This window comes from Vidua chalybeata, chromosome 3 (genome assembly GCF_026979565.1).
Source record: "Vidua chalybeata isolate OUT-0048 chromosome 3, bVidCha1 merged haplotype, whole genome shotgun sequence".
Classification (NCBI taxonomy): Eukaryota; Metazoa; Chordata; class Aves; order Passeriformes; family Viduidae; genus Vidua; species Vidua chalybeata.
The window spans coordinates 60424901-60438712 of NC_071532.1; the positions used below are offsets into that span (position 1 = coordinate 60424901).

Here is a 13812-nt window from a genome sequence, read left to right on the forward strand (position 1 = left end):
AATTACACAATCCATTTAATTTTCAAAAATTTTGGCAATAAGTGAAATCTCAGCATGTAATTTTCTCAAGTGATCTTTCTAAAAAACAAATCATTTTTATACGCTAGGGTTTTTTAATTTTGGTTTGGTTTTGTTTTGTTTTTAATTGCATGGCAACATAAGGCTAGTTTGTGCATGAGCAAGTTGAAATGCTAACCAAAGAAACATGGATTTTTCAACTTTTTTTTTAAACACACATTTCTCTGCTTTATTGGATGTGACAGAGTCACGCTTTTCATTCACCATTGCTTCTCTTTTTCCACTGTCTATGATTTGCTTGCCAGGAGGAGCTACTATTCTTACTCCTACTATCTGTAAGTAGAATACGGGTGACTTACTATTTTATGTGTTTTAAAGATGCAGTATCCCTTTATAAAAAAGAAAAACAGTCTCTATAATTTTTCCAAAGTTTTATTGATAGTTACCTTTCCTTGTTCTCAGGCTTGAAAAATTGCTTGTATCATTATTGCTGTTATTCTTACCCTGTTGTTTCTTTTTTAAAAGGGATATTGTATTTCTAACTGTATATTGAGACCTTAGGTTTTTGCTACAGTTTTTTTCCATAACTATCATTTTAATTTATTATGATCATAATTTAATTTGCATTATGATTCACAGCAACACATCACACTAAGGAAAAAAAGACCTTTTCCCATTTCCTAGTTAGTGAACTGTGCCAGTAAATCATAAACTGTATGTTCTTTGAGTATCAGTTCAGGAGTGATCTTGTGTACCATTTTCCTATGCAGGTTGTAAGCAGGTGCCAGACTTCTAGAAATAGTTTATGGTCTGCCTCTTTTGAGTTTGAGGTGCCTTGCAGATCTTATTTTATGGCATTGGTTTGCATAAAAGTTTTGCTTCATTGAAGCAAAACTGGCTTTTTGATACTTGTTGACCAAATGAGTTTCTGTGAGGATTCTGACAATTTTGTCTATGATTGAGCAAGCAGTTGCACGCATCCTTCATTTGAGATAAATGTGCTTGACTTCAGAGAAGTTCTAAGGATGCACTTGAGTGCTTTGATGAACTGGTGGTATTTGATAATAATGTTCTCCTACATTTTTAAGCAGAATTAGTTTACTTCTTCAAACAACCTTAAAAATATATAAAAAAAAGATAATCTGGTTTAGCTAACTGCCATTCTCTGATTTATTGTGACTATAATTTCCTTGTTAAATAGCAATTCCTTCTACTCAAGATAATTAACCACACAGTTTCATCCAATGATGGAGCACCTTTCCCCTCCAACCACTGTAACACCCACCTGAGCAGATTCATCCAACTGAATCCTTTAGCAGATAATGAGAATCATTTATGCTTTCTGTCAGCCTCAAATTCTTTAACTTAATGATTCGCTCAACTATCACGAAGCATAGATTGCATGTGCCTTTAGCTGAGGAAGGGAAGGGAAGGGAAGGGAAGGGAAAGGGAAAGGGAAAGGGAAAGGGAAAGGGAAAGGGAAAGGAAAGGGAAAGGGAAAGGGAAAGGGAAAGGGAAAGGGAAAGGGAAAGGGAAAGGGAAAGGGAAAGAAGTTGTCAAACCCCAAGGGAGCACAGAGCTGTTGAACAATAAAGCTGTCCTCCCATTTCCCAGCAGCTTTGGGTTGCAGTGCTAGAATACAATAGGCCTTTTTAGGTGTTGAAGCAGAGCATAAGTATTAGAAAGTAGCTACAGTAATAAGCTAATAACGTGAAAGCCTTAATAGCTGTTGATTTATTTAGCATGGCTAGCGGGTTTTGTTACAAAGTGATGCTTCAAAGAAAAGCTTAATATCGTCAAGAGATGAGATGTAATAGTCTTTTTGTTCCGTTTCTGAGGTGACATTAGAAAAAGGTGATCTTCAGTGTATAGAGACTGAAAGGCTTTGAAACTTAAAAAACTACTTTGAACTAGAAATGCTAGTTTTGTGAAGGCTTTGATAGTATTCGGAACCAGTTATAAAGCTCAAGCAGTTTCACTCTTGGAAGTTCTTGTGGTCTTCCTTTGTTCAACCAGAGCATCATTTAAACCAGCGTCTCTTAAGTTGAAAGGAACATGTGGAGTAAATGTATTAAATAAAGCATTTTATGGGGGACATCCAACAGATTTTTTTTATTTTTCGTGTAACAACTGATACAGAAACCCATCAAACAATAGTTTGATGAAAAAAAAAATGATAAGTTTAGAGACCACCTTTGGGATTTTTGTAATAAGAATGTTACTGAGTAGTAATTTTCCAACTGTTCCATAAAAGGAGTGGATGGAGCAAAAGGGGAGGAATCTGACAAAATAAGGACTAAGTCTGATTGGTGGAAGAATCTACTATTCACAGAAGAGCTTTGTGCATCCATATTCTACACTGTGGTACCTCATCATGAACCATGACTGTTGACTTAAGAAACAGCCCTGTAATATTTTCTTAAATATGTGCAAGCATGAAGTACTTCTTGCCCTACAGAACAGTGTAGGTACTTTCTGGTGAACTTTCCCAGGACTCGACAAGTAAATGAATGGATAATTTACACTAATATTCTTCACAGAATCCCAGAATAGTTTGTGTTGGAAGGAACCCTAAAGATCATCTAGTTCCAAACCCCCTGCTGTGAGCAGGGACACTTTCCACCAGATCAGATTTCTCAGAGGCCCATCCCACCTGGCCTTGAGCACATCCAAAGAGGGGAGCCTCTCTGGACAACTGCTGTCAATGTCCCACCACCTTGATAGTAAAGAAAGAACCTAATATTATCCTTGTCTGCTCTTAGAATGTGCATGCACTATTTAAAGTTGGCCATCCTTTTAGTAAAGAGAAATGTAAGACAAACATTGTCTAAAGAATTACCAGAGCATTTGATGGCATTCTATGCAGAAAAAGCTTATGAAGATAAGCTGTGTTTTAAACATAGATTTTCAAGAACTCAGTATATTAAGTGATGATTGTGTCTCTCCCATATGGTGTCAGATTTATCCAACTAAGCAGGTTGGCTATCTAATGTATTATAGTCATGGCTTCAGCTGAAAACAGGGAGATTTCAGAACAGTTTGATACATGTTACAGGTTTCTGCAGAACCAAGGCACACCTCATGCTGCTCTGCATACTTCCTGCTACTTGAGATATATGCTTGAAGTTATAATTAAAATATATTATCTGCTTCCATCTGACTCCTGGAGACAGCTGAAAATCACTTCCTGTTCTTTCTCAAAAGGGAAGAATTGAGTGATATTTCTGAAGCATGCACTTTAAGGGCACATGCTATTAGTTTGAGGGGCTTAGTTGTATGGATTAGGTTGATCTTTAACTGTGATACCGTCAGAGTGTAAGACTGTTAATGTTGAAATCACAATGGTCCCAAACTGCATGAAAGGGTAGAATGATAAAGGGCGGTTTTGTTTTTCGAAGAACCAAAGTACCAGGACCATCGTGTGGTATCTTCTCGTATCTTGTAAATTGAATGGGCAATACAACCTTTTACATAAAGCGTAATATAAATTTTTAATACAAATATGTATTGAATGATTATGCTTCTTTTGTTACTTCATGGGTTTTTTGACTAACAAAGTAATTTAGAAGGTTACATGACTCTTTCCCAACAACACAAGCAAGGGGAATGAATTATCCATTTTTTAAATTAAAATAGATATTTAAATTGAGATGGTTGATAAAACTGCATGCACAGATGCATCTTATTTGTCATCTCAGTTAAAATGTAATTATATTCTCTAATTTGTGTATATTAGTGTAATTACTCTGCAGGAAAAAAAAAAATATTGCCAGAGTACAAAAGTAAGCACTTCCATGACAGCATTGTGTGTGTACAGAAAACACAAGACCGTGACTGTTTCATAGCAGGGTGCACAGTTTTATCATATGCTGAAAAAATTGCACACAGGGAAGTAAGTCAAACTTATCAGTCACTCAGGATTATAGAGGATGATTACTGTAGACACCAACATTCATCAAATATTAAAGTGGTTTACTTTTTTTTTTTTGGCTGGGCAGCAAACTTGCAAAGAAGCGCAAGGATGCCATGGGAACCACCCGTCAGGAGATGACCCACATGGTGAATGCCATGGACAGGAGTTACGCCGACCAGAGCACTCTGCATGCAGAGGATCCCCTGTCTATCACATTTATGGACTCACATAACTTCAGCCCCAGATGTAAGTAGGCAGTGATAGATACTCCAGAGTGTAGGTGAATATAGAAACACAGAAAACAATTCTGCTTTTTAAGGAAAATTGTTTTACGCTCCAGGTTTTCCAGGAATGATGGTAATGCAAAAGGTTGAGTAGGGATGTTTGTATGTTGTCCTTATTTGGAATGTGGCAAATTATTTAATTAAATATTTGCATGTGCTTTCACTATGCAATGATATTTGTTTTAGGGAAAGTATCATACTTCCAGAATACCTCAGTTAAAACTTGAAATTGAGTTTTCCCTCATGAGACTATTTAATGCCAGCATGTTAAATATTGCTGCACAACACTATGTCTGTAATGAATAATAATATGAGGTCCAAATTAATTTCTATTTTTTTGGCAGTAAGGACATTACAACAGAAGGAAACACTGACAATTTTCATTGCTGTTTGTGAAGTTTAGGAACAAGCTTGTTAATATATCTGCAAATTTGTTCTATATTTGTATTCATTTTTTGTAGATATGCCAACTGTCTAGTTTGGAAAAAGTTTGGGTTTCTGACTATTAAGGGTTATAGCTGCCAGTGTTTACCACTCTTGCACTGTTTACCAACATCTGCACTATACCTTGCCAAAAGCAAGGTACTCCACTGGCAGACTGAATATTTCAAAACTAGTGTATACATTACAAAGGCATACAATTCTGCCATGGAGCTGGTAGGAACCTGAGCCTCTCACAGGTCCATGGACTTGGCTTTAAACAGATCTGATCAGCCTGAGCTGCTTCTGAATTTCCACCTTTTGGGAATGACACTCCATGTCTCTTCTCGTCTCCCATACTGCTTACCATGCTTGAACAAAATACATACATTAAGGCTCCTAAGCTCTTTTCTGGTTGTTGTAAGAGAAATGGGTTTTGGAGAAGGTTTATTGATTGGTTTGTTTAAGCTTACCAAACTGCTAAGTGCTAACATTTTAAGTGTCTCATAACCAATTATAAATGGGAGTATCAACCTGGTGTTTTTTTCTACAGTTTTGGCTGGAACAGTTTGAAAAGTCTCCAAAGTTTGATGCTTTATTGGCATTGAAATTTGTCGAGGCAGGATTGCAGAGACAGTTTGATATGGACTGTGATGGTGGATCCCAGACTAAGAATTTATCTGGAATTTACATGGCCGTTAGTGAGCCGGGGCTGCCATGCAGTCAGGCAGCCTTTCAGATGGCCTGATGTTATTCCAAAAGCCCATGAGCTCCTGTCATCACAGCTGTCCTGGCTGGCTGGCAAAGAAGTTGGACATCACCAGTTTCTAGCATCCTAGGATTGTAATTTTTGTGTATTGGAGGATTTGTTTCTTCTGACCATTGTCTGTGCTGAGACAAGCCTTCCAAGCTTTCAGGGTTTCCTGCTATGTGACAAACTTTCAGGCAGATTGTTTGAGAACTGGAGCTTAATTCTGTTACAGACACTTTGATGTTATAATTTTTTGTTCCAGACTGGAACAAAACAGATCCTGGATTCTGCCATTTCTGTCCAAAGCAGTGCATTTATCTCTGCATGGTTCTAGTTGTGATAACACAAGATAAAATTCTATTAATTTTATTCAGACATCTGCATCTGTGCATCTGTGATTTTCCTATATTCATTATGAGCAATCTCTTTGGTACTGAGCATTAAAAAAGCTATTAACAGTAAAAATGTATATAATTTTTTTAATTACATGGAAAACTTTATAGAAATACCATTTTATTTTGAGATTAGCTATTCAAGTATTACATGAGAGGATGGGTTTAAAAGGAAAGAAGTGAGTTCTATGAAAGTGAACCTTTATTGTGAAGTGAAAAAAACAATAGTGTAGGAGGAGCCCTTTCAAAAACTAAATTGCATGTAATGTCTTCTTTATTTCATTTCAGTAAGGATCTCCTGGCTCTTATCATTACGTTTCTAAAGTCTGAAATCACTGCCTTTCATACCTCTTTTATTGATGATGCTTTCTGGAATTGTATTCATTCTGGTTTTCTCTTGTAACAAAATTAATGGGAGTTTAGTTATCATTTGGTCATACTCTGAAGTATTGGTTTTGTTCTTAAAAATACACAAATTAAGGGTAATGTGTTTCTTCATGGGCTTTGTTTTCCTACAGTGCCCAATGATCCACTTGTGCCGACAGCTGTGTTAGGTGAGGACCCTAGTCCTTCATTATCCGTTCCTGCATGAGTTCTGTCTCCTTGCATGGTTGAACGTTGAAACAGCTTGTTTTATGTCAAACTATGCTGTTACCAGAAAATAATTCTACACTCAGTTCATCAATTCACAATTAGACTGACAACAATTTTAGAATAAAAATTATTTTATGTCCTCATTAAGAAGTTATTTCTAGTCACTGCTAACTGAAGAGTAAATGAAGAAATATGTAAATGGAAAATACTAAAATTTTTTTCCCAAGAGCTTTGAAACTGAATTCCAATAAACTGACATGTGAAACTAGAGCTCTATTAAGAGATCTTTAAAAACAAAGTTCAGGTCCACATTAACATTTTTTGGCACCCAAAGTTCAATTTTCTAAGTAACAGGAATGAAAAGAAAAACAGAAAACGGAAAAACTTATAGAATATCTAAGAGGAAACAAGAACTTCCTTTGTATGTTCTGAACAAGTACTTCTGTATGCCTATAAAATTATTTCATTTAATTGGCATTAACAAGTAAATTTTTCAGCTTTGGCCTTATATTACAGAGAAGAACATACATTGAAATGGACAGGCTGAATATGTCTATGCTCATCTAATACTGAATGCAGGTTTTAGAGATGTTTTTCTTTTTTAAAAATAAAAAGATAAAAGTAGAATTTGTACCCAAGTTCTTGGTTGGATAAACTCAGTGTGCAGTATTGAGTTTCAGTCAGTTGTTGCGGTTATTTTAGCATAAAAGACAAAAATCAGAAAGTAGATGTTAAAGTAAATATAGACATGTATAGACATAGAAAGTAGATATAGACATGATGAAAATTATATTCCTATAAGTAAATCTTAAAGGGACCTGGGGGCAATGAAATCCCTTCTCTGTTTTGAGGAGGGATATTATACATATAATACAGATTCTTTCTGGGAATTGTCTCATTATGTTTTAAAAATGTGTAGCAAACAGAATTTTGCTCTTACACTGGAATGTTCCAGTGCCTCAGTCCTCCTTAGTAAGAATAAATTTAGATTCATATTAGTAATATTTGGGACCCAAAGGTCAATTTTCTGAGTATTAATTACTGCTAACTGGTGTTGCTACTAAGTATTATTAATGCTCACCCCTAGTTTTTCCTAACTAGGCTAATCTAGACTAAATTTTCATTGCTGTGGATTGAGCCATTTCCTTTTGAGAGACTCATAGAAAATATGGAAAAGTGGCACATTTCTGTCCTTTCAAAACCGACTTTTTTACATTGAAAGGCTCGTGTCCTCAATTATTTCTCTTTTAGTTGAGTTTAACCCAGTTCTTTCACTCATCATCTTGTAGGTGACATTTTCTAAATTTGTTGTCATTATTTTCGTCTGAATGCTTTCCAGCTTCCCAACTCATAAGTTGAATTTTAAATTGCAGTGCCTCAAATCAGGTAGCATTCTTAGAAGAAGTCTTAATGCTGAGCTGAGTGGAATAGGTACCCCCATGCCCCACTTTTACTATTTCTGTTACCTGAACTGTATTTTCTCCTTTTTATTGTGTTCATGTTGCATTGGGTTACATGTTAAATTCACAATTATTTTCCAGTCCATTCTCCATTTTGTAGTTATATATTTGACTTCCCTTTCCAACACATGCTATTGTTGCATTCACCATTCAATTCACCTTGTTGATTTTTGCATGGTCTCCCAAATAATCAAGATAACTCTGGAATCTGATCCTGTGCTTGTGAAGTGCTCATGGTACCATGAGTGGGAACTCAGTGCCATACTGTCATGCTGTTTTCTGCTGTGGCAGACACAGCCACAGACAGCTATGAATACCAAGGGCAAGGAACTAAATGAAGAACAGCTTAATAGTTCCTGTCTGCTTTTTCATCTACTGGTAATGATATTCTGGGCATGATAATTTCCTCATATAAGCAAACCATTTATAGTTGGAAGAGGTGCTAATTTTCATAGAGTGAACTGAAATAGTGGAGAGAAATGTACAAATTTTTGGGCACACCATGTAGTAAAAGGTGGGTATCTGTAACCTTGTTCCTTTGGAACTGCAACATTTGGCCTATTCCATTTTAATATAGCCTTTGCTTGGCCCAGCATGACAAAACAGTTTTCTTCTGCCTTATTTAGAGAAGAGGAATATTTTATAGGTTCTAAATCATAGAACATATTTTTTATATGAAACTCTTATTACTTTGTAGCTATACCAGTTCTCTTTTTCTTCATATATAAGTTATTAATGCTGCTCTCCATTCTGTGTACATTAGCACTAAGTTGGTGTGACAATTCTGCTTTTCCCAAGTCCCTATTATTACACTGATAGTATAATAATGTGGCCCTTACATTTTTAAATGTCTTTCATTGTTACCTATTGTGAAGATTTAACAACTTTGAATGTCACTTTCTTTTAGCCATTTTCTAATATAGTCCTGAAATAAATTTCTCATGTTCTGTTCACTCATTGTTTTTTGCTGCTTCAATGGGTTAAAGTGCCTATTACTGGTAAGTATTCTATGAGCAATGGGGAGAACTACAAATCCTGAAGTGGTTTGAAATGTGTGTGATTTAGTATGGGTAACACTACAATAAAAAATGACTGCTGCATGTCTTTCATCTTGTTAGGCAGGTTAGTGAGGCATAAATTAGGTACTGAAATTAGTAACTCGGGTGACAGTTCAAAGAGTTGTGTTTCTCAGGAGATTTAATTTCAGAAGACATTAATAGTGTTTACATTTTGGTGTAATTGTACAAAATCCAACCCTTGGGGAATTAATTTTTTCATAGGGTGTTTTGCCTCCTAATCTAGATCGTTTGCAAGGAAAATGGTAAACTGTTTTCAAAGAAGTTTCGGAGGGGTTGACTACCCACTTCTCATTTCAGTAGCTACTTAGATTAGAATTTTACTTCCTGTTCAAATTAATTTGATCTGATAATTACTAATTTGAATAAAATTACTATTTCACAGAAGGGATTGACAAAATGTGATCACTTCATTCATGATCACATCTTTGACATTTGGTTTTGATATGAGAATTCTTGTAGCACAGAGAGCGTTAGAAGAAACTTCTTTGCTTATACAGGGCAAAAAGTTGTGACTGAAACAGCACACTGAACTCAAGTTTCATTTTTCTACTAAAAGACCTGAGTTAAAATGACCACTCTGCAGTGTTGATTCATTTTCCTAAGCGGAGGTGGTGTTCTGAAATGGTGGCATAATTACTTCTTTTTTTAATGGGGTTCTCAGTTCACTCTTTGTTGGCTTTAGACAAATTATGCACTGATACCACCGTGGAATTATTCTAATTTATTGTTTAAGACATAATATTGCTATTCATATGTATTAGCCCTTAAAAAGTTACTTTGGTTGGTAGAGTCTGGAATTTCCAAGTACATCAATGTCATAAAGTTTTGTAGCATCAAATAAAATGCCCCTCAGACATCTTTATTACTGGGTGAAGGACTGCAAACTTTTGTATGTGTTTGCTGTTAAACTCTTTTATGTACTTCACAGTATTTATGTGCTGGAGAGTAATTGCTTTGCCTTCTCAGAAATTAGAGATGTTTTTGAAGGAAGATGTTAAAAATAGATGTTGATATGTATAGCAGCAGGTTTTACTGCTCTGTGGGTACATAATGCACTGATTTCTTGTGAATACAGATGAAAATCACAGTGCAACAGCAGAGTCCAGCCGACTCCTGGATGTCCCTCGTTATCTCTGCGAAGGCACAGAATCCCCGTACCAGACTGGGCAGCTGCACCCTGCCATCAGGGTGGCTGATCTCCTGCAGCATATTAACCTAATGAAGACCTCTGACAGCTATGGATTTAAAGAGGAGTATGAGGTGAGATCTCCAATGGTGGGGCTTTGCTAGGAAAAATCCCTTAGAAATGGGCAGCCTTTTGTTTGCATTGTATTGCAGAAGGATGGAACTAAATGTCATGGGTTTGAAAAACAGATTAACAGGCATAAGATTCTTATATATGTAACCCAAAAGTGAAATAGTAAATGGAGTCCAATGGTTTGGGCCTTTACAACTGCCTGGTAGAAAATCCCTGTGTTTTCCCTAGGGTATAAAAAGAACCTTTTTTGACATATTGTAAGAAGTTGCCACTCTTTTGTTGCTGATCTTTAGTGGAAATGCTGTAATTAGTTATGTGAGCTATTTTTAGTGCAGATCTTCTGGATTAGGTTAAAGTAAAGAATTTAACCTGCCTGGTTTTTAGTGTTCACATCTCATGGATTAGGTTAAAGTAAAGAATTTAACCTGCCTGATTTTCCAAGAAACATTGACTGGAAGCACTCTCCTGATTTATTTTAGCATCTCAGTAGGGCAATACTGGGATTTAGCTCCAGCTGAGAAGCAGTAAAGAGATAATAAGGGTAATAACGTCTTGAAGTTCTAATTAAACCTGCCTGAGCACGACTACTTACAACTTTAATGTTAAAATGGAAGCAAGAAATTCCCAGTTCTGGAGGTAGAAGATGAATACAGATTCATTTTGCTTCTAATCTCTGAATCTGTTGTGATTCTTTGGGATTAGAATATCAGGGAGGACATACAGTAAAGATGGGAATGGGACTGCCAAGGTTGCTCACAATACAGCTAGGTTTACAAGTTTTCTCTGAGTAAGCAATCTCTTCTGACACAGTTTTCAACCTTCTCTCCTTTCTGCAGCTGTCTCTACTGTAAACATAATAATTGGAATAAATAAATGTGTGGTTTTTAAAAGAATATTATGCTCTTTTCCTCTCTTTTACTTAAACATGCTTTGTTATGCTCTGCCTAACTTCAAGGCTAAGACCAAGTGTCAGCCACTGCTGGGGGGAGGGTGGTCCCTGATGCCATATCAGGTGTTTTCCTGCTTGCTGCTTCTTCTCTTTCTATATGTGACATCTATTCCCTGCTTTGGGCTTCTGACTGTGCATTAAAGTTCTGAATCCATGGCTACTGTGTATTTTCTGGAGATAACTTACCCAGGATAAGAGATCATCTGGAAGGAAGGAATAGCATAGACCTACAACAGCAGTAAAATATCTACGGGCAATGAAGAGAAAGCCAAGGAGAAATAAAAACTACTTCTATCAATACTGAGAGATCAAAGTCTTAAGAGTTCAAAAATGTAGACTAATTTTGCTAGTGACAAGAGGGAGGGAAAAGTGACAAGAGGAAAGACAAAAAGAACAATGAACACTGGCAGAGGAGAGTTCCTGGTGTCTCTGTAGGAAGGAAAGATGTTTTACTAAGTAATACATGGAAAGCAATGTAATGCTGTAGTAAACAGGCTATATATTACACTGTCTTATAAAAAGAGTGATCAGTCTCTCTGTGCTTTCTCAGTTTACTGTCATTTCTCCATAGCAAGGATATGTAAGCAAGTTTAGCCTTCCGGCAATTACAGGATTTGAAATCCCTGTGGAGTTCCTCAGTGAGTTGCCCATTTACTGGTAGCAGTCAGAGTGACAGAGGCTCCCTTCTTCTCTAGATATTTCTGTACCATGGCACTGCCTGGGTGACCAGGGCAGGCGAACAAAGCTGAACTTACTTTATGGTGGGGCAGTTCTTTTAAACTGTTATTTTTGGAGATAAATTAATGGTCAGAATGTTTTCTTTCGGAACATTTTTATTTATAGAGTTTCTTTGAGGGGCAGTCAGCTTCTTGGGATGTCGCTAAGAAGGATCAAAACAGAACAAAGAACCGCTATGGAAACATTATAGCATGTGAGTATCGGTGTCCTCGGTTTGAGCGATTGCTCTACTCGTGTGTTACTCTTCCTTTGCCGTGCTCTCTCTTCCTTTGCAAGTCTCCGGTGGCACAGCTGCTTAATACCTGCAGCAGAGAAGCAGAACAGTGCATTTTTCAGCCTTTTTTTTTTTTTTTTTTTTTTTTGCTGTTGTTGTTCTTCACAGTTCAACTTTCTTCCTTTCATAACTCAGGCTGAATTTCGCGTTTGCATCTCTGTTGTGCAAGCTGTGGTAAGCATATATCAGCAACATGCTGGCACTCGTTTGGATGTTGATTCTGTTTGTTTGCAATTTGTATTGTTTTACCCATGCAGTTGAACACACAGGAATCACCGTGCCGGAGAAGCCCCTGAATGGGTAGAGTTACCTCTTCATCAAATCCCAAGTTCACTGCTAACTCCTTTGTCTTGATTTCATTAATGTCTCAATATGAACTTGAGCAGGCTTGGGTTGGAAGTGAGGAAACAGTAATCAGCATTTTTGGTTTTCTAGATTACCAACAGTGGAGCTGATGTTGAAAGGGACTTTGAGCAAGTAACCTGATTTCGTTGTGTCTTTTTAACCACTTGTGACAGTGCCAATACTTTTCAGCTGCACTTAATGAAATGTAGTGAAGGTTTTTTGTAGTAATTGCAGACCTCAGACAAAATGGTTCTTTGTATTTCTGTGTAAACAGTTTGGATTTAAGAATTGTAAATTGTGAGGTGCTTGTGCCAGCTGATTTTGGTTCTCTAGATGACTTATCGTTAATATCTTTCTTAAAAATCACTCTTCAAAAAGGCTCCGTAACCACTTGGTTTTTACAGATGACCACTCCAGGGTGATTTTGCAACCTGTTGAAGATGATCCATCTTCAGATTACATTAATGCCAACTACATAGATGTGAGTGGAATGCAAAGCTTTCTCCCTCTCAATTTGCCACCTTCTCTCTGTGAAATTATTGCATGTTATGCTACAAATTTATTGAAAGCTTTCTTTTATTAAGAACAAATGTACACTTTCCTTGTTCTACGTCCTAGTACTCACTGACATTGTTGTGCTTTCTTTCACATCTGACTTTGGTTTGGGCTGTAGATTTGGCTGTACAGGGATGTAAGTACCACTATATGTGAATAACAGCATCCTATTGTAAATATTTAATATAGATATTGTTATTAATTACTTTCTTCTTCTATTTTTATCAGTTGATAACTATGCATGCCTCATCTAATTTATCTCATCTGTTCCTTTTAAAAGTTTCTTTTCTGTGTGAATATTTTTTGTACCTGTTTTGAAAAGATAATTTAGCTTTTAGCTTAGCCCTGAATATTATTGGATTGTAGGTAACTCAGGTGAGCCTATCTGTTAAAGAGAATTTCCTATTCCCACTTTTTAGTGGTCATTTTGGCTACTAGCTTTTCTTTTCCCCTTCCCATGTATATATAAGAAGCTAGATAGTATGCTGCGCTGTAGTTGTTTGAAAATATACCTGTGGAGTAGTCATAATATGTGTTTAGTAAAAAAAGAAGGGATAATGACATTTGTAGGTTGGGTTTATTTTTGTTTGTTTGTCTTTAACAATGTTTTAGACAAGCACTATTTAGCTGGCATTTGCTTTAAGGTGCTAATTTAGGTATTACAAAGTATATACACAAACACTTTTATATATATATATATATATATATTAACACGGAAATTTCCTTACTTCTGCAAAAAATCTCTAAAATTTGAAATTCCATACTTTAATCAGAATACAAAT

General features: G+C 36.3%; 1 protein-coding gene across 1 annotated transcript in view; it reads left to right on the plus strand.

Annotated features, from left to right (window-relative positions):
* PTPRK (protein tyrosine phosphatase receptor type K) overlaps positions 1-13812 on the plus strand; it is a 379785-nt gene that overhangs the window by 346451 nt on the left and 19522 nt on the right. The window contains exons 16-22 of the mRNA XM_053938166.1: positions 324-353; positions 4017-4177; positions 6297-6332; positions 8819-8830; positions 9987-10171; positions 11962-12049; positions 12880-12956. Coding sequence (XP_053794141.1) covers positions 324-353; positions 4017-4177; positions 6297-6332; positions 8819-8830; positions 9987-10171; positions 11962-12049; positions 12880-12956 — 589 coding nt within the window. The remainder of the gene's footprint in view (positions 1-323; positions 354-4016; positions 4178-6296; positions 6333-8818; positions 8831-9986; positions 10172-11961; positions 12050-12879; positions 12957-13812) is intronic.